The following is a 26,075-nucleotide window of genomic DNA, read 5'->3' as shown; positions in this document are numbered from 1 at the left end:
GATCGTTGTGGTGGGAATAACGAACTTGACAGAGGCAGGGATGGGGTGGGGGCTGATATGCAGATGGGCATAGGTTGATCCTGGAAGGCTGCGGATTGCGATGAAGAGAGAAAGAAGCGGACAGAGCGGAGGAGAGGCACAGACGCTGGAAGCAGGTGATGGAGGATTTACCAACGGAGGAGGCGTGGGCTGATGACAGGGGGAGGGCGGGAGCGGCGCTGTGCACTGAGCGTGTATGGGATACATATGAGACGCGTAATGGGAAGCGGACCGCTGAGAGCAAAGGTGGGGCGGCGGTGAGGGGCGCGGGTCAGCAGAGCCGGGATGCAAGATGGGAGAATAATAGGGCTGCGCACATCTGGCCGGCACTTTACAGCCTGCTCCCGTTTTTAGACTCCCATAATTTCCTCCTTTCGATGAAGAAAGCAAGGTTCGAAGAGGTTAGGTGGCAGCGGAGGGTGGGGGCCCCCGGGAGAGCGAGGCAGCGGAGAAAGGGGCGAACGCCGAGCGCGGCGGTGGCGAGGTGTGCGCCGCGCGCCGCAGGGGGGTGGGGGGCGGGCAGGCAGCAGCCCGGGGAGGGCAGTGCGTAGCCGGGATCCGCCGGCACACGCCGCCCCTGGCAGGCGGCCTGAACGCACGCCGCGGGGAGCCGCCGCCGCCACCACCGCCTCTCGGGGTCGCCTTGAGCCCCAGATTCCTGAGCGCTCGGCTCTCATGGCAGCCGCCTCGGCGCCCGGCCTCACCGCCCGCTAGGGGCGGCCCTGCGCCCCAGCTTGGCCCCACGGCGGAGTCCGTCGGATCCGGCCTTGCTCTGCGCCCCGATTGCGCCGCTTCCCAGCCGGAGGTGAGGACCGTGAGGGCAGGGACGCGTAGGACGATGGGCGCTCCGGGACTCCAGGCCGAGCGCTGTGGCCGAGCTGAGCGTGGCCAAGATGGGAAGGGGACGTGGGAGCGAGTACTGGTTGAAGTCAAGGGTGGGATCCGACGCTGCTCGCTGCCGGGAACGCAGCCGGTGTCCTCAAGGCCGCCCAGCTCCAGCCCTTCGCGCGCCCTGGCCTCACTCCACGCTGCCCATCCTTCACCTCTTTGCCGGGTCCTGTCCCCAAACCCTTGCCGCCTCAACCCTTCACTCCGCCCCAGCCTTCCCGCCACCCCCACTCCCTTCTTCTGTCTGGGCGTCCCTCTCCCCCTCGGCTCCTATCACTCGGAATCACAATCCGTGCAGCTCTATCCGCGTCCGACCGCCTGCCAGCCTGTGTTGTCCCACAGGTGTCCGCACGTCCGGCCGTCCATCCATCCGTCCTTCTCGGGGCCGGCGCTGACCATGCCCAGCGGCTGCCGCTGCCTGCATCTCATGTGCCTGTTGTGCGCCCTGTGGGCACTCGTTCAGCCTGCCGTAGGTGAGCGCGCCCCCGCCCAGGCCGCCACCCTCTCCCGGTGTCCCTTGCTTGCACGTTGGCCTCTGTCGGCCGGAGACATCCCTGCAGCCGTTCGGACCCAAGGGGCTGCTGAAACCTAGGTGTCCCTTTGGAAAGAAACCAGTCTCTTTTGCGCTGCCCCAGAGCTGAGCCCACCCAATTACTGGAACCCTGCATCCTCTCCCAAGCCTGCATCTCAGGGAACCCAGCCCGGACCCCCGGCTCACTTCTTCCACATCAATCTCTTGCAGCCGATGACTGCAGTTCCCACTGTGACCTGGCCCACGGCTTCTGTGAGCCTGACGGCTCCTGCAGGTACCTCTTCTGAGCACGTGCTCCTAACCCCTTTCCTCCCCATTTCCCACCCCTTCACATCCACACCCCGGGTCTGGCCCCAGGGCAGGCGTCTAGGGGCTTAAGACCCTACCGTGCACTCCCCATCCCCCCATGGCCCACAGGGCAGATTGGCCAGCCTCACCCGTCCCCAGTCCCCTTTGCCTTGACTCTTTTCCTTCTTCCAGCTTACGTCTCTCCCTTTTTTTACTCTCTCCCAAGTCTGACCCAGAAATTCTGAAACATTCCTCCGCAAGATACTGGGAGAAAGACCTGAAGCTTGACAGAGTTAGGAGATTGAGAGGAAAGGGAGAGGGAAAGGAAAGATGTAAAGAGAATTGGTTGGGCCTGGAAGAGAAAGGCTGCTGGTGAGGTCGATGGGAGCAGTACTTATGAAAGAGCATCTTCCTTGATGAATTTCAGTAATTGACTCACTGGGGTGGGGGTTGGGCAAATTCTGTAGCAGGAGGGAAATGTGTCTGGTTGGACAAGGAAATGAGCGGAGAGGGTAAGTTGCTGGAGGTGCTGGGGGTGCTTCCGACTCTCCATCCTTGAAGAGGATTTCTTTCTTTCTTTCTTTCTTTCTTTCTTTCTTTCTTTTCTTTTTTTTTAATTAAGGCCCGGGAATCAGGGTAGGAAGATAGTCCTGATGATCTTTCAGGATCACTCTTTTTGTTTTTTTTTAAGATTTTACTTATTTATTTTCAGAGAGAGGGAAGAGAGAAACGGCAATGTGCTAGAGAAACAGTTGTTTGTAGCTTCTCACACGCCCTCAACCAGGGATCTGGCCTGAAACCCAGGCCTGTGCCCTGCCTGGGACTCGAATCTGTGACCTTTTGGTTCACAGGCCGGCACTCAACCCACTGAGCCACACAAGCCAGGGCTCAGGGTCACGCTTTTAAAAAAAAAAATTATCAGCCTCACATATGCCAGGACTGATATTGGGAGCATTTACAGACAGATCTTAGTTTCTTCATTAACACATCCCTGCAAAGTGTATCCCCAATTTACAGATGAGGAAACTGAGGCTCAGAGAGATTAGACAAAGTGCAGGCTCAGGACTTGAGTGCTCCTGTCAGATGGTCTGATTCCATATATGTGACCTGCACAGCCCACACCTCTCTGGGATGGGCCTGCTTCTGCTTAGGGACTGTCACATGTCCTCCTGTTCTCCAAAAGCTCTGGTTCTGCCTCCTTTTCCTCACACCCACTACCCGGAGCCCTGAGCCCTGAGCCCTGAGCCTGTGCTTCTCCCCATCAGGTGTGACCCAGGCTGGGAGGGGCTGCACTGTGAGCGCTGCGTGAGGATGCCTGGCTGCCAGCACGGTTCCTGCCACCAGCCCTGGCAGTGCATCTGTCACAGTGGCTGGGCGGGCAAGTTCTGTGACAAAGGTAGGGGGGCAGGGGCAGCTGTTGGTCTGAAGAGCCCATGTGTCTTGGGAGAACATCCATTTGTATTTATTTGGTCCAGCTTACCCACTCAAGCGCAGGGTATTTAACCATTTAGACTAGACCTATCTGTGTCTGAATTGGCCCTTAACCTAACCCCATGCGGTAGGCATGGCAGCTGCAGAAAATTGTACTCATCTTTCAGATGAGGAAGCCGAGGCCCACAGGTGAGGTAGAACTTGCCCAGTCACTCTGAGACACTGACGTTGTCAGAGCTAGGAGCTGCCGGTTCCGAACTCGGTGTTGTTTTCCCACCACACTGCACCAGCCTGGGTGGGTTTGCCATGTAAGCTGCATCCACAGAGCTGTAGGTGGGGCCTGGGCAGGTCTGGGTGCCAGATGTAAGGGGCTATCTCGGAGCCTTCCCTGTCTCTCTGTAGATGAGCACATCTGTACCATGCAGTCTCCCTGCCGGAACGGAGGCCAGTGTGTATATGACGGGGGCGGCGAGTACCACTGTGTGTGCCCACCCGGCTTCCATGGGCGGGACTGTGAGCGCAAGACCGGACCCTGTGAGCAGGCAGGGTGAGTTCAGGGTTAGACAGCACTGCTGAGGGGGTGGTGGTGAAGTTGTAGGGCTGAGGGTCAGAAGTCCTGGGGGCACCAGAGGATAAAACCCCAGCCTGCTGAAGTGTCCCTCGTTCAGGGTTTCTCAGCTTTTTTATACCACCTGAACCATTTCTTCAACAAAAATCTCCAGCAACTGGAGGTGTAACAGACCAGTGTGTGACTGCTCTGGCTGTTGGGGTGGGGGAGGTTGAGGACCTCGGATCCCCTCATCCTCCCAGGAAAGCTGCCACGTGGCCGCTAAGATGTTCCACAGAGCAGCCTTCCACCTCCCTGTGTGCACAAGGAGACAGGCCTGCAGAGGCACTCCAGTGTCAGCGGGGTGACAGTACACTTGCCTTAGCCTCACATTCAGGCCAAGCCCCACGCTAACTGCTTGACATTGGGTGATCTCATTTAACCCTCAGTGTGGAAGCTGGGTACTACTTGTATTCCCATTTTTTAAAGGCGGCATTGGAGGCTCAGAGTGTGGCTTAGCATGACATTGCTGGAAGGGGGTGAGGTGGCGGTGGTCAGCATGCTGACCTGGGCTACCGTGCAGGTGTGAGTCCGTATCAAAGCCCTCTCCCACCTCCACCCCAGCTCCCCATGCCAGAATGGCGGGCAGTGCCAGGATGACCAGGGCTTTGCCCTCAACTTCACGTGCCGCTGCTTGGCAGGCTTTGTGGGTGCCCACTGCGAGGTGAACGTAGACGACTGTCTGATGCGGCCTTGTGCTAACGGCGCCACCTGCGTGGACGGAGTAAACCGCTTCTCCTGCCTCTGCCCCGAGGGCTTTGCTGGTCGCTTCTGCACCATCAACCTGGATGACTGTGCCAGCCGTCCATGCCAGAGAGGGGCCCGCTGTCGGGACCGTGTCCATGACTTCGACTGTCTGTGTCCCAGTGGCTACGGCGGCAAGACTTGTGAGCTAGTCTTACCTGTCCCAGACCCTGCCACCATGGCAGACATCCCCCCAGGGCCCACTTCAGCTGTGGTGGGGCCTGCCACGGGGCCTGTCCCTCACAGTGCAGGGGCTGGTCTGCTGCGCATCTCAGTGAAGGAGGTGGTACGGAGGCACGAGGCGGGGCTGGGTGAGTCTGGCCTGGTGGCCATGGTGGTGTTTGGGGCGCTCACTGCTGCCCTGGTCCTGTCCACGGTGTTGCTGACCCTGAGGGCCTGGCGCCGGGGCGTCTGCCCCCCTGGACCCTGTTGCTACCCTGCACCACACTACGCCCCGGCGCGCCAGGACCAGGGGTGTCAGGTTAGCATGCTGCCTGCGGGGCCCCCCTTGCCGCCAGACCTGCCCCCTGAGCCGGGAAAGACCACAGCACTGTGATGGATGTGGGGGCTTCCGCGCCCCCTCCTTCACCTCCTCTGCCCCTCAGACCGGAGTGGTCCTTTCTTACCACCCCTCAGCAGCCTCACACAAGAAATATTATTTTTTTAATACACAGACTGTAAGATGGGAATTTTATCCAATAAAAGTATGAAATTATAAGCAGGCTCCTTGGCCAGAAAAACCTGCCTGCAGTCTCAGATATAAGAGGGCCAGAGCAGAGGCCTGGTTCTGGGGAAACCGTGGGGCACTGCCTTAGGAGTGGTTCTCAAAGAGGAACTGGTGACACCTCCTCCTCTCTTGGCAGTGCTGGTGAGGTAGAGCCGTGGGGGAGAATGTAAACACACCTCTGCTCTCAGACACCCAGCAGAGGGGAGACCCTGGAGGGTGGGGACCCTGCTGTGTCCTCACGGGAGGAGCAGGCTCCCTGCTGGCTGCTCTGCAACAGCTGCTGGAACAGAGAGTGGGGCCGGTTGCGCAGGGCGGCCGGGGAGTCCAGCTCCGCGACCCTCCCAGCTTGCAGCACCAGCACCCGGTCAGAGTTCAGGATAGTGCCGAGCCTGTGTGGGAGGGGTGGTCTGTGAGGGGGATGGAGGGCCACATCCGACAGCAGAAAGCTGACCCTCATTCCCTCCTCTCCTCCCTTGAATACCACTGATCTGCCCACAGACTTTATCCCTGGCTCTGCTGGGGGGTGGGGGCCGCAGGTTCCTTCAGACAAGTGCCATGAGAGCGAGGAGCTGAGGTTCACAGGGGTTTGGAATCTCTAGGGCCCTGGCCCCTGGGGTACCTGACACCACAGCCTCTGACCAGAGTCTCACACTAGACACTTGCACACCTGTGCGCAATGGTCAGCACTGTCTTGTTGGCAAAGCGTTTGCAGATGGTCTGCTGGAGCAGCTGGTCTGTCTTCTGGTCCACACTCGCCGTGGCCTCATCGATGCACAGGACCTGGGACATGTGGAGGGGTGGGCGGGAGGACAGGGAAGCGGGTTAGCCTTGGCTCCTGCCCAAGCACCAGCGCCTACCTTGCACTGGGCCCGGCCCAGCCTACAGCTCCCCACCTCCAGCTCTAAAATGAAAACTAACTTGGTCCCCCGAGACCTCTCCCCAACTCACTTCCTCACCCCTCACATGCCTCTGCCTTCTTCCCGGCCCTCTCAAATGTCCCTTCCTCTCACCTTACCTTGGCATCTGTGAGGAGAGCCCTGGCTAGACACAGCAGCTGCCTCTGCCCCAGCGATAAGCTCCGGCCCCCCTCGCCCAGCTCACCATCCAGACCGCCTGCAAGGCACAGCACTTCACCTCTGGGTCCCAGGCCTCTCCATGCCCCCTCCCTGCTTCCTCCTCTTCCACTCTGCAGGGTAGGGCCTGGTACTCACCCATGGATGTGATCACCTCACTCAGGTGGCACTGCTCCAGAGCCTGCCACAGGGCCAGGTCCTCATACAGGCCACGGGGGTCCAGGTTTTCCCGAACAGTCCCACTGAACAAAAAGGGCTCCTGGGGGATGATAGCCAGCTGGGATCTGGGGAACAAGGAGGGGACCGCACATGGGGTCTAGGCTGAAGATGTGATCACTGTGGCTCCCAGCACAGGTTTTAGCTATAGGTCCAGCACCCCCAGGAACACTTAGGGAGAAGACCTGAATGTAACCCTCACTCTGCGCCCCAGTTGGTCAGCCATGTTCTGGAACCATGCAGGTACTTTGAGGAAAACCAGAGAAACCAAGGCCTAGACTCTGTCTTTAAGGAGCGTACATCTCCCTGAGCCACCACGCACGGAGAACAAGAGTGGGCCAAGTGTCGCCCTGACTCCCACAGACACTGGCACAGCAGCAGTGGCAAGGAATGAGCAGAGTTCAAATAGTAGGGCAGGGACACGTCAGGGTTGGAGGGCCTGGAAACGGTCCTGGGGAGCCATAGGGTGGAGCTCTAATGTAAGGCCGCCCCAAGTTAGGAAAGGTGGCAAAGGCAGGGCCAAGGCCTGGGATCAGTAATGGGCTTCAGAACAGGGCTTCTCTACCTTTCCCACATCGTGGAATGCAGAGAAAATGACACTAGGCTAACCTGGGGGTGGTGGAGGGGTGTTTAGCCCCAGATGTGGCCTCTTGTGGCCTGGGCAACTGGCCCAGGTCTTGAGCTGTCCAGAACAGCACCCACCAAGCCTAAGGGTGTGGGGGGGATGAGTGTCTTGGGCGCAGAACTGGGAGGCTCTCATTCAGGGTACAGGGACTGGTGGTCTAGAATGCAGGGGGCATACTGGGAAGTACAAGAAAGATGGAGCTGGAAAGGTGGGCCTGGGTCAGAGTAAAGACCTCGAGACCACAGCTCTAACCCTGGACCTCAGCACTGGGAGCTCACTCTCCTCGCCTGCTTGTCCTATCCCCCTTCTCGCCGCCAGCCGCCCCTGGCTGCCCTAAGTTTATGCAAAGCCTTCCTGGCTAGGCCTCCTTCTAAGTGCCAGTAGTCTGGTTCTCTTCTTCTCGCTACCCCAGACCTGAGCTCAGCCAGCTCCAGCTGGCTGGTGTCTACTCCATCCAGGAGCACTCGCCCCGAACTGGGTTCCAGCAGCCGGAAGAGCACTGACAGCAGGGAAGACTTGCCAGAGCCCGTGCGGCCCACGATGCCCAACTTCTCTCCAGGCTGTACGCGGAAGGTCACCCCATCCAGGGCATTTGGCAGCCCTGGCCGGTACACCAGCACCACATCCTGGAACTCCACGCTCCCCTGGGTCAGCCAGCCAGTGCCTAGCTGGTGGGGTTCGTGGGTGGGGAAGAGGGAGATGGGTGAGAATGGGAGACACGGGGAGGAGAAGAAGGGAATAATGAGAAACGGATGGCATGAGAGGAAAGGTGGGAGAAATGAGGGCAAGTAAAGGAGAGAGGGGAGAACAGACACAAGGATGAGGGACACAGTGAAGCAAGGGGAGGTCACACAGGGACATTAGAGGAGCTGAGAAAAGTGGCGAGGAGTGAAAGGAACATGGGCCATCGGGAGGACCCTTCAGGGTGCCAGCACCAGGCCCAGGGTGGAGGTGCAGGCCTACCTGCATCGGCCGGGCCTGGGGCTCCTGGGGCACGTTGCAAGAGTACTCCTCCAGCCGCTCGACGCTCACCAGCATGGTCTCCGTCTGCGTGAAGCTGCTCACCAGGCCCGAGAGCAGACCCGTCAGGGACAGGGCATAAGACAGTGACAGGCCCACCAGTCCTAGCAGGAGAGGAACACCAGCCACTAGGGGAGGCTTGGACACTGGGATGCGTGTTGGGAGGAGTAAGGCAGAATGGGCAACTGAAGCTGTGGGCTGCGGGCATTTAAAGGAGGCCAGCAGAGAAGCAGGAAGATGCCAGCACCAGACCAGCACCAGACCAGCACCACAGCAGGCCAGATGCAAGGCAGTGGAGTGGGTCTGGAGAGGCTATGGGGAATGGCAGGTGGCAGACAGGTGGGCCTGGCAGAGTGCTGGGGGTGGGGGTGGAGCGGGGAAGAGGAGGAGTCAGAAGACTAGTTCTAGTACCAGATCCATCACCTGGGCCAGTCACTTCTTGAGACTCAGTTTCCTCAACTCTAAAATCAGGGGCAGGAGAATTATAATACATCCTCATAGGAAACCCTGGGTGGCAGGAGAAAATGCTCGGGGACAGTGTAGGGAGAGGTCTGGGCCAGGGGATGGGAATCACATGCTTCTGAGGTGAGCATGAAGGTCCCGGGGCGGTACCTGGGTTGGCGAGGCCCTGCTGGTGCTGCACCAGGGCGATGCCTGCGATGGCACTGACCACCGCAGTCCCCATGAGCTGAAGCCGAATGTCCAGCCACTGCATCGTGGCACTGGATGCGAACTGGCACCTTTGGTTTAGCTCCAAGAGCCTCTGGTTCTCCTCCTCAAACCTGGGGGAGGCCAGGAGGGAAGTGATAGCACCCCACTGTGGCAATGACTTGCCCAGACTTCCCCACAACACGGCTCCTTCCTGGAGCTGAGCTGTACACCCACAGGCCTCACCTTGGGGTCTGGAGAGGTCAGCGTGCCCTTTCATAGGGGGCTGCTCTGCCTCACTAGCCCTTTTCTCTGTTCCTTTCCTCTTTCCCTTAGTGCCCTCACCCACCTTTCCCTTCTCAGGAGACCTGAAGCCCACCTCCCCATGTGCCCTTCTTCTTAAGGGACCCTCTGCCCCCCACCCCAGCACCTCATCCCCCTGGCCCTGGTTGGGAGAGGCAGACCCCACACCTGTCAATGGCCCCGGTGGCCCGGAGCACAGGGAGGCCAGCTAAGGTGTCAGCCAGGTGGGTGTAGAGTGGAGACAGGGTGAGGCTGCCCAGGCGCCGCAGCTCCCTCGAGGAGGCCCTGTAACGACGCTGTACTCGGTAGTAGATGAGGCTCAGAGGCGGCAGCAGCAGCAGCAGCCAGGGCAGGCCGGAGCCCAGCACAGCCAGGAGGCCCAGCAGGCCCGCTGCGTTGGCCAGGAGGATGTTGAGGATGAAAGGCAAGCTGTCGTCCACACAGGCCACGTCAGAGGAGAGGCGGTTTAGGACCCGGCCCACAGGCGTGGAGTCGAAGAAGGTCACTGGGGCCTGGGAGGAGGGGTGTGGTTGGGCAAGGGCAGGGCCTGGCAGAGAAGGGGGGTTGGGCCATCCCGGGGGAGGTGGGTGCGGAGGGAGGCCCGAGGTAGAGAATAAGAAAGGGGCAGAGAGGATGGACAGGTGGGGCCTGGAGAAGACTATCCCAGGGTAGAAAAGAGAGAGACTGTCCCTCTGGCCAGTGGTGACCCTGAGAGGCCATGCTGGCCATTCCGCTACCTCTATGCTAGACATGCCTACGCCTCTCTCCAGAATATGGGGACTTCAGGCCAGTGAGTGCGACTGCGTCAGATGCCAGGAGGAACACCCTGGTTGCCCAGGGCGGGGCAGAGTGGCGAGGGCAGTGGTCCAAGTCGCATTGTCTCATGGTTGTGCGAGAGGCTCTGGAGTCAGACTGCTACTGGGATTCCAGTTCTGCCACTTAGTGGATGTGAAACCCCAGGCAAGAGGCTTAATCTATCGAGGCCCCTGTCCCCCGTTTCAAAAATGGCTAATAATGGAACTGCACCTTACGGGGCTATTAGGGGGATTAAAGGCCACATAGGTAGCAGTCAGGTCCTTGGCACAGTCTGCCTGGCACGGAGGAAGTGCTCAGTGACTGCCCGATACTTGGTCTACTAATGGGAGGTAGTCTCATTAGGTATAGCCCCCTTTCTCTGTCCCCACCTTCCCCGTCCCCCAACTCTCTGCTGTTATTTGGGGAACAGCCCTACCTTAAGGCAGGAGACTAGGTGAAGGACTTTCCGAAGCACCTCCTAATGACAGTTTATGATAAACGAATTCCTTCACACCCTGAGGATGTCCCCTACTTGGCTTCTGGAGGAGGTGGAACAGTGTGCTGCTTGGTCCCTGACAGGCAGTGGAAAGACCTACACGGTACTGGGTTCACAGCCTGGCTCTCTGGGGAAAGAGCCTCGCCTGGGTCACCTACACCCTCTGAGCCTCTGTTTCCTCGTCTGTAAAATGGGGATGATAATACCTACCTCACAGGGTTACTATAAACCCAAATAAGATAAAGGACAAGAAAGAGCTTTAACAGCAACATTAATAATAATTGCCAATTGAGCACTTAGTATGTGCCAGGCACTATCCTAAGCCCTTTCCATATACTAATTAATTTAATCTTCATACTAAGTCCATGGATAAGCAACAGACTAGAATAGGTATACACATAGCAACCAGAACGGATCTTAGAAACAGCCCTAAATAAAAATTGTAAGAAACAAAATTTCACTTATAAAAATACCTGAACACAAAACATAGGCATTTCACAAAAAGACAAAAAGATACGTATTAAACACACTTAGAATGGTTGCTGTTCAAGGAAAGGCGGGGAACTGGGCAAAGGGTACGCAGAAAAGAAAGGGATGGATAAATAAGCAAAACACCAAAGGGACTTCGCATGAACCAAGGGGCGCGTAGCTCAGCCCTCCGCAGGAAGTCCAAAACGGAAGTGACTTGGAGGATGAATCTCTCCTCCCCATGTTACATATTAGAAAGCTGTACAGTTAGGTAACTGGGTTCGGAGTCCAGCAGCCTCTCTGCTCTCGGCCTTTCCAGGTCTCAAGTTGTCAAATAGTGCACGCACCTGTTTGGGGCTATATTCTCCTGAGGACTAGGAGGTAGGCTGGGGCCCCAGATGAAGCCCAGGCATTGGGAGGGCTCCCCACACCACCCCCACCTTCTCATCCGCTCACCAGAAGAACTCGGCACAGCAGGCGGCGATGCAGGGTGGCAGCCGCTCGCAGGGTGCCCGCTGCGAAGAGCACCGCTCGGAGAAGGGTGCAGAGGGAGTTGACACCAGCGATGGTTGCATACACGGTGAGGTAGAAGCGGACGTCTGAGGAGCCACTGGGGGCAGCTTTGGGCAGTAGGGACACTGAGGTGCTGGGTGGTGGGGAGGAGGCTGTGGGTAACCGAAAGTAGGGCCACTGGGGGCTCCCTCCCCTCCCCCATACCACTGTCCCCCATTCTCCAGAGACACAGCCCCGCAACTCTCACTGCCTGCCTGGCAACCGCTCTGACAACCCCAGCCCCAGCCACTCACTAGAAGCTTCTGGGGGAGAAGAGGAGCAGCTGAGCAGAGAGGAGCCCTGTGGAGTCCAGGGTGAGGGGGGCTGCCACCTCCTTGGAGTTATTGCTGGCTGCCTTCAGCTGAGAGATCCAGTGGGAGAGCCACCAGTCAGCAGCGTTCCTCGTGGCTGGGTGGGGATGGGAAAGAGAAAGCCGCGAGGGAGACTCACCTCCTTTATTCTAATCCTGTAACCTTGACTCTAGTTTCTGCCCTTCCTCACTCTGCTGGCCCTCCCTGCCCTGCCACGATTCCATGTCGGCCCTGGTGTGTGCTTCGTTCGTGGGTCTATCACCCCTCAGGTCTGGGGAGGATGTGATCTCCAATCTGCTGAATGGGACAGATCAGCAGATGGCTACAGAGTGGATCTGTCTGGCCTCTGGGACTCTCAGAACTGGGGGCAGGCCTATTGTCCCGGCTGTCACCATGCCTGGTGAGTCTCTGGGCTCTGTAAGGGTTGGTACAAGGCGAAGGATGTGATGGGGACCCAGAAGACAGGGCTGTGGGTGGGATAAGGGCCCCCGGGGTTTATCCCTACCTTGCATGAGGAGCAGCGAAGAAAGGATGGCCAGGGCCAGGCCCGCGCCTACGGCCCTCCAGTATGCTCGGTACACGTGGAAGGCCACGGCGCCCTCCTTCTTGCTTTCTTCCTGCAGCAGGCGGCCAGATGCACCCTCTTCCACCTTCAGCCCCTCCTTTGTTTTCTCTGGGTTCCACACTGACTGGGCTGTGGCTGGGAAGATCAGGGAGGTCAGGGGGGACTAAGCTTGCAGGCTGACAGTTGAAAACCTCAGTGTTTCAGAGGGGCAGGCAAGCTCTGTAGAAAGCATCTCTCTCCAGGGTCCCGGTGAGGAGCAGGCCACCTCCTCCCATCCTCGGGCCATACCTGAGTGAGACTCTTGCCCGTCCTCAGCCCAGACTTTGGGAACAGCTTGCACCAATGGCAAGATCTCAGAGGGAGGCCCTGGAAGGAAGCATGGGAGATCAGGAAGGGACTATTCTAGAAATATACTAGGCTTTTCTAAATATGTGTGCCAATCCACTCCCACCCCCAATGCTTTTTGGACCCACCTTAGCACAGCTCTGCCCTGAACCCCCAGAGTCTGGGCAGAACCATCAAATCCATCCCCTCTGTGTCTGGAGTCCAATCGGCACCGACAGAAAATATTCACCCCAGGAGTCATAGCACCCGTGAGCGCTCTGTCCAGAGTCACCTCTCGGTACTGCTGAGCTTTCTCCTCACACCGCAGAGAATCCCTAACACTCTGGTGGAGCCTCACGTCCTATTTCTCTCCCAGTAAACTTGCAGATGGTCTTGTCCCTCTGGATAATAATCCTTCAGGATTTTTTTTTTAAATAAAAGACTGTTCTAAAATTGCTTTCTCTTCTCCAAGGGCATCAGACTGTTCTCAGTGACCCCGGGCGTCTAAGTTCCCAACGCACCCGGTCACAAATCCCAAGTCCCAAAGCCACCGGGCCTTTGGCCAGTGTGCTCCTTTCCCTCCTGCCTCGTTTCCTCACATTGGTTCCGGGAAGGCAGGACAGAGGCTCCCGTTAGAAAGAAGGATGAGCAGGCCACACACAGAGGGGTGGCGGAGTCTGCACTTGACAATCCACCTGTCCTTTTTCCCCAGTTACACCCAGGTAATGGCTCCCTCACTGGCCGACTCCTGCCCTGCAGACCACATTACCAGCCCGGACCAGGCGCCCGGCCTCCAGCAGCAGCACCAGGTCAGCCTTCTCCAGGTACTCAGTGCGGTGGGTGCAGAGCAGCCGTGTGGTATGGCTCAGCGCTCCCAGGATGCACCTATGCAGCAGGTGGTTGGCCACGTCTGCATCCACAGCAGCCAGGGGGTCATCAAGGAGATAGAGCTTCTTTTCCTAGAGAGCAGTGGAGGCACCATGGACACCAAGTCCTTGGTCCTCTGGCCAGAACCCAGACCTCTCCTAGGACATGACTTTGAGAGAGTCAGAGAGGACAGTTCAGAGGAAGAGGAGGAGGTGAGACCTGAGGGGGACTTTCCTCCAGTCAAACAAGGCCAGTGCCCCAGGGCAAGTGCTCAGCCTTGCTGGGTCCCAGAGCCTCAAGACACATAATGGTTTTTAAAGGACCTGTAATTCTGTCCTGAACCCGCAAAAGGAAAATGGGATGGCCAAGGGGCCAACAACTCCGGAGCATGGAGGGGAGGGGGGAAATTAGATACTGATGGCAATACCCCATCCCACACCTTCTGACTGAGTTCCCAAGGCTCTGGGCTCCCCCACCTTTAACTCACCTGGTAGACGGCACGGGCAAGGGCAATCCGGGCCCGCTGTCCCCCGCTGAGGGTCACACCCTTCTCTCCCACCTCTGTCTGGTCTCCAGCAGGAAGGATCTGATAGGACAGGCCCCTCAGTGTTGGTCAGAGAGCTCCCCAATACTTTCTACCCCATTTCCTACCCCTTTGCCTAGAAATGAGTCAGGGAGCTTGAAAAAACTGGTCTTGAACCTGAGGGGGCAAGGCAGTGGGCATAAGCCACACTTCCAGTAACAACCAGCATGCGCTGAACATTTACTATGTGCTTAGCACTTTACAGGCAGCATCTCATCCCGTCCCCTTGACAACCTTATGAAGATGGTATTATTTTCACAGATGAGACCGAAGCTCAGACAGAGTCACTATCTTGCCCAAGGTTGTCCCACAGCTAGTATGGGGCAAGACATGAACACAGATTCTTAACCACTCAGCACAGTACCCTCCCTTTTTAACAGGCAAGGATGATGATGGGCACGATGCGAAAGCTTTCACAGGTTTCTCGGGAAGGAATGCACCCTGAGCCTTCCCGTGGCGTCAGGAGTGACCTCCTTAGCTAAGGGGTCCCTGTACCAGAGGAAGTGCCTGTAGTTCTCTAGATGGCGTGTGCTTTGAGGAGCTTTGCTATTCATCTCTTTTCCTAGTGCCTAGAACAGTTCCTGGTAGACATTTGGGAAATGCTTGCTATAGAAACAAATAATAAATGGACCTAGGATGCACCATGGTCAAAGTCAAAGGTCCTCCTTTCCAGCAAAGTGCCATATTTACCTGGACAGGGCAGCGGCGAGGACAGTCCGGCAGGGACATGGGGGTTGGGTGGGGAAATCAGGGGAGAAATGTGGAATCGCATCCCCCCCCCTAAATTTAGTACTCTGGGTGAGGGGGATCTAAAGGGTTCCTCAGGCTTCCCTAGAGTAACCTTGACTCTCCCAAGCCTCCCCACTGAGAACTAAGGGAGGGACTCTTGAGTAAGAACTGCTAGTCAGCCCTGACCAGTGTGGCTCAGTGGGTTGGGTGCCGTCCCACAAACTGAAAGGGTGCAGGTTCAATTCTCGGTCAGGGCACATGCTGGGTTGCAGGCCAGGTCCCCAACTGGGGGCATGCAAGAAGTAACTGATTGATGTTTCTCTTGCACACTGATGTTTCTCTCCTTTTCTTTCCCTCCCCCTCTCTCTAAAAAGAAATAAAATCTTTTAAAAAATTATTTAAAAAGAACTGCCAGTCAGACCTATGCAGAGCTAAGCCTCATAGGGAGCCCTTCCCTAGCCCCAGAAGACTCAGGGCTCCCCCACCGCCCTGTGGGGGGCACCATCACCCCTGCCCCTCTGAGCCCTATGCAGAAAAAGGAACCAAACAGCTGAGCACTCAGGGGGGACCAAAGCCTGATGGCCCATCCTAGGTAAGGATGCCTGAGTGGAAGCAACGCCTTCCCAGAGAAGCAAGTCTCAGACTTGAGGTGTCAGGCACACGAGGAAGCAGGTGGCCAAGAGGTTTCGGGGCCAGGCACTCACACTGAGGTCGTCATTGAGGGCGCAGGCCTCTAGCACTTCCTTATACAGCCGGGCATCAAATGTCTTCCCAAAGAGAATGTTGTCTCGGATGGTGGCAAACTGGATCCAGGGTTCCTGGGTGGCCAGGCCGAAGCCATTGGACAGCCCCCACACTGCCACCCGTCCACGCAGCCTGCAGAGAGCCAGGCCAGCAGCATGGGGGCTGGCTCCAGACTGAGTCTCTCCATGCCCAGCCCCTTTCCAGACTGCTGGCTTCTACAGAGGGCCCCCTTCATGTCACGTGGCTCTCTGGGTTGGCAGCCATGGAGGTGGAGAGGTCCTAAATGAGGCTGTGGGCTCATTCTGAATAGGGAAGGGAAGAAAGCACTCTTTGACTGAAGCCACACAGCTGTCTTATCTAGATGTGCTCAGAAGCTCAGAAGAGAGTGTGGCCGCTACCCTGGACTCATAGATTCTCACAGTGAAAGAAGAAGACCTTCCTTCACACCTCGGCTCTTCCCTGGGTCCCTTCCCTGCACAGCCACACTTTCTCAAAGAGCAGCGATGCTGGATGTTTCCATTCATTTCTTCACTCACTATTATAACACTTCAAACGCTCTGGTGTGATGATTATGATAACTCACTTTCTTGACTGTCTCCCCCTTTCCAGACTGAAAACTCTCCCAAGAAAGGGACCATGTCTTCTTCATCTTGGCATCTCTGGCCCCTAAAAAAGGTGTCCACCACATAACAGGGGCTAGGTAAGTGTCCGCTGAAGGGCAGAGCTGAGGACGGGGAAGCGAGAGGTTGCTTACCTGTGAAGCTCCCCAGCGATAGCGGCCAGCAGCGAGCTCTTCCCACAGCCCACCTTCCCCACGATGCCCACAAGGGTACCCTACAAAAAATCCACACAAGTGTCAGTTCTCTTTCCTGAGGCCCTGGGCTGCTATTCATCCCACGGAGGCTTCTTTTTAGGCCCCAGTTAGTCTGTAGGGAAAGAATCTGCCCCAGGGAAAACTGCCCAAGAACTTCTAAGGAAAGCTCTAAGACAGCATTCCAGAATGGTGAGAGGGCAGGAAAGGATTCCAGGCTTTGGGGCCTGGATGCTGGGCTGGCTAAGTCCACCTGCTGCTAGACTTCTGATACCTCAGGGCAAAAGGCAGCGTTTTCAGAAGTGTCCGTTTCTGTGATTTGTAGTTTCAATTTTTTGTGTTCTCTTCATTTCTTAGTTATAATATACATTCACCGAGCTAGCTCCTTGTACAAAAAGAAAACACAATCCTTCTCTAGAAACAGGCAAAGCTCCCAGAAGCTCTGTCTGTGATGCCCCCCCCTCACCCCCCCGGCAGCCAGCCAGCCAGGGCTGACCCATCTACCAGTGGGCATCAGACCAATCTGAGACCCTTCCCTGGGAATGCTCCTTAGTTCTGGCTACAGCCAGTGAATAGAAGGGTTCTCTGCAGTCATATCTTCTGCTCAGTGGAGAGTGGGCCCACAGAGACAGAACAACGAGGCCAATACAGAGGAAAAAGCAGACAGAAGGAAAGAGCTCTCTGCAAGTCGAGGCCTGGTTCTGGGCAGCATGCTTGGTTTTGGACTCCTCAATTCATCTCTATACGCTTATTACACATTCTTATTTGCTTAAGCTAGCTCCAGTGGGTTTCTATGACTTCTATCCAAAAAGCCCAAGTGACACATTAGCAAAATTCCTTTGAAAAATCCCAGCCTTATCTTGCCTGAACTAAGAGGAAAAACAAACATACAGCCCGAGCCAGAAATGTGGGCCAAGTGTGGTGGAGACAGTTCAGGCACCGCTGGGGAATGCTGGGTTGAGGTGTGGGGCAAAGGGTGGGGCGGGGGTCAGGGGAGAGTGAAAGCTCAAGACTGGGGTGAACAGGAGTCACTCTTTTGCCAGGAACGTTCTTTCAAGTGCTTCTTGGAGAAGATACGCCAGTGGTGTGAATCACAGGGTGTGATTCCTTTCACCAGGCCACAGGGGATTATCTATTCCACTTGCAAAACCCTTTTCAGAAGGGGTTGCTGGGCCACTGCTGGGCCTCTTCCCGGTCCTCAGCCTTGCGGGGATGCTGGATAAGCTCTGGGGTCTGTTCTGAACTCAACGGCCCCTAGGGGTCATGGAGGGTGCAGCAGACCAACACTTGCCTGTCTGGACTGGGTGGGTGTGAGCGGTGTGAAGACCAACCAGACGTGACTACTCTGTAAAACTGCGTGTGGAGGAATGACGTTCACAGAGGAGGTGGCATCTCTTCCTTGATTAGACCCTACTCGCCAAAACCTCTCTAGTCCTTCCCTTGGTAACTAGAGGTACAGGACCATCCAGCTATGATTGGCTCCATCCTCGTTCATCTGCCCCTGAGTCCCCATCCTCCTCATTAGTCTGGGGACTCTCCTAGGTTGTGTGACCAACAAACCTTCTTCACTTCAAGGTGACTGATGAAGGTCTCCTGGCTGGTTCCAACTGGGTCCCAAGAAAACAGGGCTTCATGCAGCTCCACCACTGCAGATGGCTCTGTGGGGGGATCTGAACAGGGGAGACAACACTCACCTTGGCCTTCTAATGCACCACCTACCTGCTCTGGGGAGGGTAAACCAGGGGCATGTCGTTAGCTTGCCTGTCCCATATCTGTCTGCCCAGGGCTGATTCAGCTTCAGTCTTAGTCTGAGGGTTCTCCCCCAGGAAATGGCCGCCTGCTCTACCTGGATTCCGTTGCCTCTAGCTTCTCTTGGTAGCATCTGCGTACACTGCCCAGGGAGCTACAGCTCCCTCTTCACCTTGTGCCAGGTTCTACCCTCTAGCTTCCCCTTACCTTGGCTGTAGTAGGCCTTGGGGTTTTGGTTGGGAAGGTCGAGGAATCGCTGGATCCGGTCCAAGGACACTTTGGCTTCCAGGAGGCCATTGATCACCCAAGGGAAGTTGTTGAGAGGAAGAATGAGCATGCGTACCAGTGCCAGGGCCGTGAATACCTAAGTGGGTTGGAGGGAGGGGGCGGAGGTGAAGCACCTGAAGGCCTGCTGTATGGGTGGCCCTGTGGATGGGTCTGTGGAGGGAAGAACAGGGCAGCAACAGAACTGAGGAACAATCAGGACAATCCTTGCATCAGAGTTGGCAAAGGTGGGCACTCTAAGAATCCTAGAAATTCCAGATGTTCCTCCAGGGACTCAGGTTGTACCTGAAGCACGGAGGCCCAGCCCATTCTCAGACCTTCTCAGAATTTCTAAGTAGTAACCCTCTGGCCCGGGCAGAAGTGTCATTGGATCGTGGATTTTTGTTTTCCTCCAAGGCCATCAGAAAAATAATAAGGGGACCTAACACAGAGCTTGGGCCTGACTGGAAGTTAAAAAAAGGAAGAGGTAAAAGGAAATTCCTTCACAGATGGAAGGGTTACAGAAGTGAGGCCCCAGAAAAAGGTCCCTTCAGAGGATTCCCCCTGGTCGGGAAAGGAAAGGCAGCCAGGGATCCGCCTCCCTCCCTCCTTCCCAGCCAGCACCACCGTCCCAAGCCCACCTCCCCACTCCACTGCAGCCTCCTCCCTGCTGCCTTCCTCCCGGCCCCTCCCGAATCCTTACCTTGGTGGCAGTGAGCTGGTGCCCCATGAGGACATAGGTGATGAAGATGACGATGGAGATGACAACTGGCAGGGCAGCCCACAGGTACACACAGGCTGCATCCAGGTATTTGATGACCCGGAGTCGCCCCAGCTCTTGAGCCCGGCAGGCCTCTACTCGGGCCCCCAGCACCTGCTCCCACCCGAAGAACTTGATGACTCGAATGCCACTCAGCAGCTCTGTCATGAGCTAAGGACAGGGACAAGAAAGCAGTGTGGAGGCACTGCCTATGTGTTTGTCTCCTGCCTGGTCTTCCCCAGGCTCCTGGTAGAGGGTGCCGAGTACCCTGAGCCCCCACCCGCCCTGCACTTGCTACCCTGGTTTTCCCCTCCACCTCAGCTCTTTCTGTAAGCCTCACCCTCAAACCCTTTTCTGCCCTGGGTTGCTTCCCCTCCCAGTCTTTTACTTCTCCATATGCTCTAGCTGGGGACATGTCAGAGCTGGGACCCCCTACCTTCCTAAGAGATGAAATGGTGCAAAGGGCCGAGGGTTACCACGCCAGGGTAAAAGCATTCATTCCGTTAGATGAGAGACTAAGGACAACTTCCCAAAGCCAGAAGATAAGGGCTCCGGGGGCTGGTCACCAGTCCGGACCATGGCTTGGGTGGTATGGGAACTACTACCCCAGTCGGAGAATACAGGTGTAGGAGGCCACGCCACAACCCAGGGTCAGACAGGCAGAGGGGCCCAGGCAAGACAGGCCAGGGCCAGAGGAGCTCTTTGGATCCTAACATTTGTACATACTCAGCCTGCAAGCCCGGGAGGCACGGGGAGCCTTCCCTGTCACAGATAGGGAAAAGGCCTCCTGCTATAACCAGCTCCCATGGTCAGGCCCTCCCCATTAGCCCTCTGAGCTATTCCACTAAGATGTTGCCAGCTATGCTGTATGGGCCCCCAGGCGTGCCATCGCTTCTGCAAAGTTAACCACAATCACTGCAGAACCCAAACTGACTCAGCAAGATGCTCAACACCTACAGCTGCCCAGGAAGGAAAGTGAGCCACCCCCTTCCCCACAGCCCACCTGGAGCAGGCCTAGGCTTCCCCACATGCAGCTACGGGGGCGCTCATGCCCTAGATGAGGAGGTAGGAGACTTGGGTCCCAGCTCTATCACTAGAAACTCATTTGGTCCCAGACAGGTTACTGTCTACCCCCTAGGGTTGCTGCTTAGGGCTGCGTGGACTAATATTATAAAATTACTAATGAGCCCCATTTCTTTAGGGTTTACTTTGTGACTGGCGGCACACCAGGCATTACCTCACAGGACCCTCACAATGACCCTACAAGGCAGGCTATGCTCCTCACTTTACAGATGAGAGAATGGAGGCCCAAGGAGGTTAAGTGACTTGTCTGAGGTGATTCTACTAAGTGGTAAAGCTGGGATGTGAACCCATGTCTTTCTCCAGTCTGAGATCAACTGCTAGATCACACTCATTCCCTCAGGCACTGCGCATGGCAGGACCGGGGGACCAGGATGCTGGGTGGGGGTCTCCACATTGCTGAGGGACCTCCAGCAGCCCCTCACCTTAACCCGTGCATCCTTGTGCTGCAGCATCTCCTGGTTACTGGCCATGATGCGGGTGGCAATCACTTTGTTGACAGGTACCAGCAGCAGTGCCAGGATCAGGCCACCCACGAAGGCCACGCCCACCTGCTGGTGCAGCAAGTAGAGGGTGATGGCCAGCTGCAGGGGCAGGCCCCAGGCCTCATGGAAGCTCCCAGCAAAGTTAAGCAAGCGCTCAGAGTCAGTGCCCAGTAGGTTCAGGGCCTCCCCAGCAGGAGGGCGGCTGGGACCCAGCTGTAAAGCCTTTCGGTACAGGATGTTCAACACGGCCCCCCGCGCCTGAAGTGTCACCTTCCGTACCTCGTACCCATACTGATTCTGCAGCACAGCGCCCAGCACAGCCCCACCAGCTAGCCCCAAGGCATACAGCAGGCCATTGCTTAGTGGCTCCTGCCCCTCCTCCAGGAAGCCCACCAGTAGGGACAGCAGCAGGGGCCCTGAGAATCCCAGCATGGTCCCCACCAGCTTCAATAGTCCAAGAGCCAAGTAGCACCGCCCAAAGGCCCCATACAGGGCCCTCCACAGCTGGGCCCCTTCCTGCCAGTGTGCCTGGAAGACACGGGCCAGGTAGGTTGGGTGCAGCCTGTGGGGAAGGCGGCAAACATCCCGGGGCTGCCGGAGCTCTCCACGGGCCCCACGGGCCAGCAAGGGTGTCAGCCAGGCATAGGAAAAACGTGACAACCAACTCTCCCCATCCTCGGCTATCTCGGGGTCCTGTCTCTCAGGGAGGAGGGGCTCCTGGACCCAGGATTCCCGGGGCCCCCCAGGGACTGCCCAGCCCAGTCCATAGGCCAAGAGTGCAGCTAGCTGTAGGATGAGAAGACATAGGCGGGAGAGAGGACCTGGAAGAAGTGGGGGCAGAAGTGTGCCTCGCTGGCAGTGCCATAGCAAGGTCAGCACTAGGGCTGGGGCTGGCAGAAAGGCAGCCAGAGCCAAGGCCAAGGGCCCCTGGGAGTGGCCATGAGGGGAATGAACCAAAACCCATAAAGCCAGGCTGTGGCTGATCCAGGCCACAGCTGCCACGCCCCCTGCCAGCACTTCCAGCCCTATAGGCCCTGGGCCTGCCCCTGGTGGCAAAGCAACTGGAAGGAGGTCTAACAGTGGAAAGATGGAGAGCAAGAAGGAGGCTGTGAGTCGGAGGCGCCAGCCAGGACTGCAGGGTAGGTTGTAATCTGGACTCCTGGGGACAAGGAAGAAAAAAGAAAAGGAGGCACGTCATGGCTGATTCAGGGCCCAAACATCCCTCTAATAACTCACTTCCCTGGAGAGAATCAACTCCCTTTCCTCCCCTGTACACGTTACTTCCAACCCCACTTTACCCTGGAACTTAGAGCCTCTTCTCCCAGGAAGTCTTCCTGGATTCACCTAATCCATTTTCTAATCTAACCACAACATTTCTGATCAGTCTTTCACCACAGAAATTAACAGTTTTGGGTTTAGGTTGTACCAAACATAAAGGTTCTAATTAGAAAAAAAAAAAAGTCTACATTTTCGTACTGATAACCACTACCGGATGAGTACTCATTTTCACAGAAACATCTACCTAAAAGAACCCTTGAATTCACCCGAAGCACTATGAGATAAATAAAAATTCGACTGAAATACACCTTCTACACTCTTAGAGTCTAAATTTCAGGAAGCCTCAGATGCTCTACTCTCAGTCTTTCCAATGGTTGTGGAAGGTGGTGTGGACCGTCCCTGCGACTCCTTTAGCTGAGGAAAAACCCCTTTCCCGTCTTGCCTACATCTTCTTGGCATGCAAAACATGTTTTTAATAAACAAGAGGGTGATCTGTCTGCATTAAAAATCAAGTGTAAAACACGCCTGCAGCAATGAATGTTAGAATGTCTTGAAAGTTCATATAAAATGAGGGTAAGTCTTTCTTCCCTTTGTTGGCAGGGGTGGGTTACTGATAAACCTTAATTGTAGGTTACAACGCTTCAGGTTTCCTGTAAAAAGTCCAGCTAATCAGTTACATGGAGCGGTTTATGTTGGAATAAAAACCAACCTTTAATAAGTCTGTTTCCTAAGATGTGGAGACAGAAGGGCATTGGGCCTTTGGAGGCCGGGACACTGGCCCCACGCTGGCCATCAGCCAGTCTCATGACTCTTTCTCTTTATGCATCTTATTTTCCTCATCAGCGCAGTGTCCAGTGAGGACTCTCGACCCAAAGCCCTCCAAGGTCCCTTCCCGCTTGAGACTTTGGACTTCTCTAAGTCTTTTCAACACTGCAATGTATATCTGATGAGTGAAGTGGGATAACCACGATTTCTACTGATTACACGCTGCTCGTTCTTGCTTGCTTTTTCGCCAAACTACGCATTCCCAAAGGAACCCCTCTGAGCAGGCTGGGGATGTCTGTGCTGACTGACTAACCCTCTTTTCTTTCGTCTCGTTCTGCATAAGAGACAAAACAGGATTCCTCCAAGCCCAAAGCCTCACTTACCCAAGGAAGGGCTTCATCAATCCCCTCATTCATCTTGGTTAGGGACACATTCCATCCATCACGCTAAGGACTCCCAAAGGCAGACACAACACTCTTGTCAGTAGCCAGAGTGAGACTAACTTTGCCATGTCTAGCCATACAGGAACTAAGTACAAAACCAAGGTGAGTTTAGCACTTGCACCTTCTAGTCCCAAACCCGGGTAGGGGTAGGGTTGTGATTTTGCTCTTTTCTTCTACCTACTGCTTCCTCTCCAGCTATGTATGTGTCCTTTTCTTAGCTTAGGAACACAGAGGTTTCAAGAGACAGAAGTGTGAGAAACTGGTCCTACAACTTCAACACGAATTATCCTTTTTTTGGCTAAAAACATCGCTCACCCAATTTTGCCTCTAATTCATGACAGCTGTGTTTGAACATCTGAAAATCTACAAAATTGATGATTTCTACCACGCACCAAGCTTTTAAAAATGTGTCAGGCACTGGCACCATGTGCTTAAATGCCCTATCTGATTTAAACTTCACAACAACGCTATGAGGCTCAGCAAAGACAAGCAACCTGCTCCAAATCAGCCACACTGCTGTGAAGTGGTAATGCCCGCATTTTATTCTACTTTTGCCCCATTCCAGAGACCTCACCATTCTGGTTACACTGCCGCGCGGATGTGGGTTTTGGGGGAGGTTTGCAGGCACAGACAGATGTGTGTGCACCCCGTCTCTACCCACCTAGGGTTCCCCCAATAGCAGGCACTGAGCACGGCGAGGAGGGCGTGGGGCAGGGCGCTGAGCACCAGCTGGGTGAAACAGTGGCCCGTGGTGTCCCCCTCCCACACCGGAAGCGGCTGCAACGCGCTGGTGTCACACAGCCGGGCCAGAAGCCGCTCCATGGAGGCTTCACCTGCGGGGAAAGCCAAAGGGTGGAGAGAGAGGGACAATTCCTTCCAGGGAGAGGGCAATCCGCGTCCCGAAGGGCGAGGACCAGGCAGGGAGCCGGCCCCCGGGAGGTAGGGTAGCTGGGACGCCGATCGGGTCGCAAGGGTGGCGTCAGCTGGCCACGACTGCGAGCACCAGCCATCTTCCGACCTCCAACCCCGCCCTCGAACCGGGACCTCCCCTGCACCCTCCCTGAAGCCAGACCCCGTCCATTCTCGCGTTACCTCAAGGGTACAAAGGGAGGTGGTTTGGCGGCCCAGAGCTGGCGGACCTCGGGGATCGTCACTTACTCTGCCTTCGAGGTCCGGAACCTGCAACCTGCAGAACTGCAATTCACCGGATCCCAAGATCCCGAGCACTGGTGGAGGCAAAAGAGCGTGCTACCTGCCGGGTTGGTGTGTTGGCCACATTCGCTTGGCACCCCCTAGAGGCGGGATGACCTCTCAGGCGTGACTCGCCCTCCCATTCACAGAGCTTTCGCGTTGGTGCTCACCACTCTCCGCTTCGTTTGGCGTCTCCGCCCCGGCACGCTGCTGCCGTGGCACCCCAGGATTCCCACCCGTCTACGTGGCCTCACTTGGATGTGCACTGAACTCAGCTGTAGTGCAACGTCATTCATACACTCAAGTAGAGTACTCTCTCCTCTGCCTACTGGTTACTAGCAGGTACATGCATTGCACTTAGAGTCGTCAGGACTTTCTGGGAAGTCGAACGTGTGCTACATGGGCGAACAATGCCATTTAGGGACATAAAACCACTTCCTTCCTTACTCCAAGGATACATGGCCTGGGGGAAGTTATCTAACCTCTTTAAACCTCAGTTACTTTGTTACTGTATAAAGGAGGTAATAATACCAATACCAAAGTACTGTTGAGAAAGTTTAATTATTGAAGTGCTGAGAGCAAGTACTTTGCTTAGGTTAGTTCCACAATAAATCTTTGAGGGACAGCAGTGGTATAAGGGGGTGAAATGCTTCCCCTCTCTCCTGGCGTTCAGGCTAATAGCTTTTGCTATACATATGCTAATTAACTAGAGGAGTTTAACTAGAGGAGTTCCACTCGAGGCTTGAGTTTTTGCAAGTTTGGCAAGCCCCTTGCCAAACGATGCTTTTCCCAAGGAGGTGGGAAATGTGCACAAAGTAATGACTATGAAAGATCTATGAGTCTCCAGAACCAGACTCAGATCGCCTGCGGATCAAGAACAAAGCGGTTTAGAAATTCTGAGCTTTTCCTTGGATCCCCTTTCCCCACCCACCTCTTGCCTCACCCATCCTCCCTTCTCTTGACAGAAAAGACTCCTGAATTTTGAGCTCTCTTAAGATGGATTTGAGGATTAGTTCTCTCTGCTTGGTTGATGACTTTTTGACCAATAAAACTTTCCATACTTTAAACTCTGACATATTAAATATTAGCCTCTCTTTTGAAGCATCAGGCACACACACCTTGCACCTATAACATTCCCACTGACCATCTGAAGAAGGTGGTGCAAGATGGGGTCCAAGGTATGGTCCCCTCATTTTCATAATACTTGAGGGTCCTAATTTTCGATAAGTTTGGCAAAGGGGTCACACACCAAACATAGGATCCTTTCTGACTGTCACAAACAACCAACTAAGCCACATTTTTTCAGAACATGGAAGAGGAAAGACCATTTGAAGCAAATAATTCCTTTGTTCAATATTATTTTGTTCCTACTTCTACCTAGTTACCCGGGTAAATTTTTCACATGGTTTCTAAAAAATGAGGCAAAGGTACAAGTTTGTCTCCAGCCTTCCCCTTTGAGGAATTATTGGTAAGCAGAACAGCGAGGTGGGATGAGAGGATAGCATCGGTCACCAGATAATCAACAACCCGTAGAGTGGAAGGCTGGCCAAATTCTCCAAAACCTGGACGGCCAAAGGAAGATTCTACTACTTTGAACACTGACTTCAGACTCATCACGCTCAGATCCGATGTGAACTGAGCCTGGATGATTAGGCACTGCCAGAGATGGTGGAC

The 26,075-nt window shown here is 55.6% G+C and overlaps 2 protein-coding genes across 14 annotated transcripts; one reads left to right on the top strand and one right to left on the bottom strand.

Annotated features, from left to right (window-relative positions):
- On the top strand, window positions 1-5,247 carry DLK2 (delta like non-canonical Notch ligand 2). 5 transcript variants are annotated; one of them, XM_045193138.2, is made up of 6 exons: window positions 1-155; window positions 1,270-1,400; window positions 1,670-1,733; window positions 3,013-3,143; window positions 3,581-3,725; window positions 4,350-5,247. In XM_045193138.2, the coding sequence occupies exons 2-6, from the start codon at window positions 1,325-1,327 to the stop codon at window positions 5,083-5,085; spliced, it is 1,152 nt and encodes a 383-aa protein (XP_045049073.1). In that variant the 5' UTR covers window positions 1-155; window positions 1,270-1,324; the 3' UTR covers window positions 5,086-5,247. The 5 variants fall into 5 exon arrangements, with proteins under 5 accessions (XP_045049073.1, XP_045049074.1, XP_045049072.2 ...); XM_045193139.3 differs by lacking the exon at window positions 1-155 and adding an exon at window positions 230-285; XM_045193137.2 differs by lacking the exon at window positions 1-155 and adding an exon at window positions 292-430.
- On the bottom strand, window positions 5,176-24,431 carry ABCC10 (ATP binding cassette subfamily C member 10). 9 transcript variants are annotated; one of them, XM_045193134.2, is made up of 22 exons: window positions 24,369-24,431; window positions 23,872-24,043; window positions 20,665-21,883; window positions 19,103-19,330; window positions 18,343-18,499; window positions 17,947-18,056; window positions 16,330-16,409; window positions 15,536-15,707; window positions 14,007-14,105; window positions 13,422-13,611; window positions 12,617-12,694; window positions 12,269-12,463; window positions 11,707-11,860; window positions 11,357-11,546; window positions 9,310-9,653; window positions 8,602-8,972; window positions 8,134-8,294; window positions 7,585-7,838; window positions 6,468-6,613; window positions 6,272-6,369; window positions 5,924-6,036; window positions 5,176-5,645 (listed from the first exon to the last, which is right to left on the bottom strand). In XM_045193134.2, exons 2-22 carry the CDS (start codon window positions 24,030-24,032, stop codon window positions 5,441-5,443), a joined length of 4,725 nt encoding a protein of 1,574 aa, XP_045049069.2. In that variant the 5' UTR covers window positions 24,033-24,043; window positions 24,369-24,431; the 3' UTR covers window positions 5,176-5,440. The 9 variants fall into 9 exon arrangements, 6 of the variants coding, with proteins under 6 accessions (XP_045049069.2, XP_045049068.2, XP_045049070.2 ...); XM_045193133.2 differs by having other exon boundaries at window positions 24,303-24,419; XM_045193135.2 differs by having other exon boundaries at window positions 8,614-8,972; window positions 24,303-24,419.
- Between the last annotated feature and the right edge of the window lie 1,644 nt (window positions 24,432-26,075).

The sequence above is a fragment of the Desmodus rotundus genome, chromosome 11 (assembly GCF_022682495.2).
Source record: "Desmodus rotundus isolate HL8 chromosome 11, HLdesRot8A.1, whole genome shotgun sequence".
Taxonomy (NCBI): domain Eukaryota; kingdom Metazoa; phylum Chordata; class Mammalia; order Chiroptera; family Phyllostomidae; genus Desmodus; species Desmodus rotundus.
Note: the sequence above shows the minus strand (reverse complement) of the source record. Positions and strands in the feature narration are given on the sequence as shown.

Bases quoted from the DNA above. Each gene is read 5' to 3' on its own strand.
- DLK2 (XM_045193137.2), top strand. The intron at 1,401-1,669 runs GTGAGCGCGCCC...AATCTCTTGCAG, and splicing joins ACTCGTTCAGCCTGCCGTAG to CCGATGACTGCAGTTCCCAC. The intron at 3,144-3,580 runs GTAGGGGGGCAG...GTCTCTCTGTAG, and splicing joins GGGCAAGTTCTGTGACAAAG to ATGAGCACATCTGTACCATG.
- ABCC10 (XM_045193134.2), bottom strand. From the start codon at position 24,032: ATGGAGCGGCTTCTGGCCCGGCTGTGTGACACCAGCGCGTTGCAGCCG. The intron at 15,708-16,329 runs GTAAGCAACCTC...GGCTCTCTGCAG, and splicing joins ATCGCTGGGGAGCTTCACAG to GCTGCGTGGACGGGTGGCAG. The intron at 6,614-7,584 runs GTCTGGGGTAGC...CTTGTTCCCCAG, and splicing joins CTGGAGCTGGCTGAGCTCAG to ATCCCAGCTGGCTATCATCC.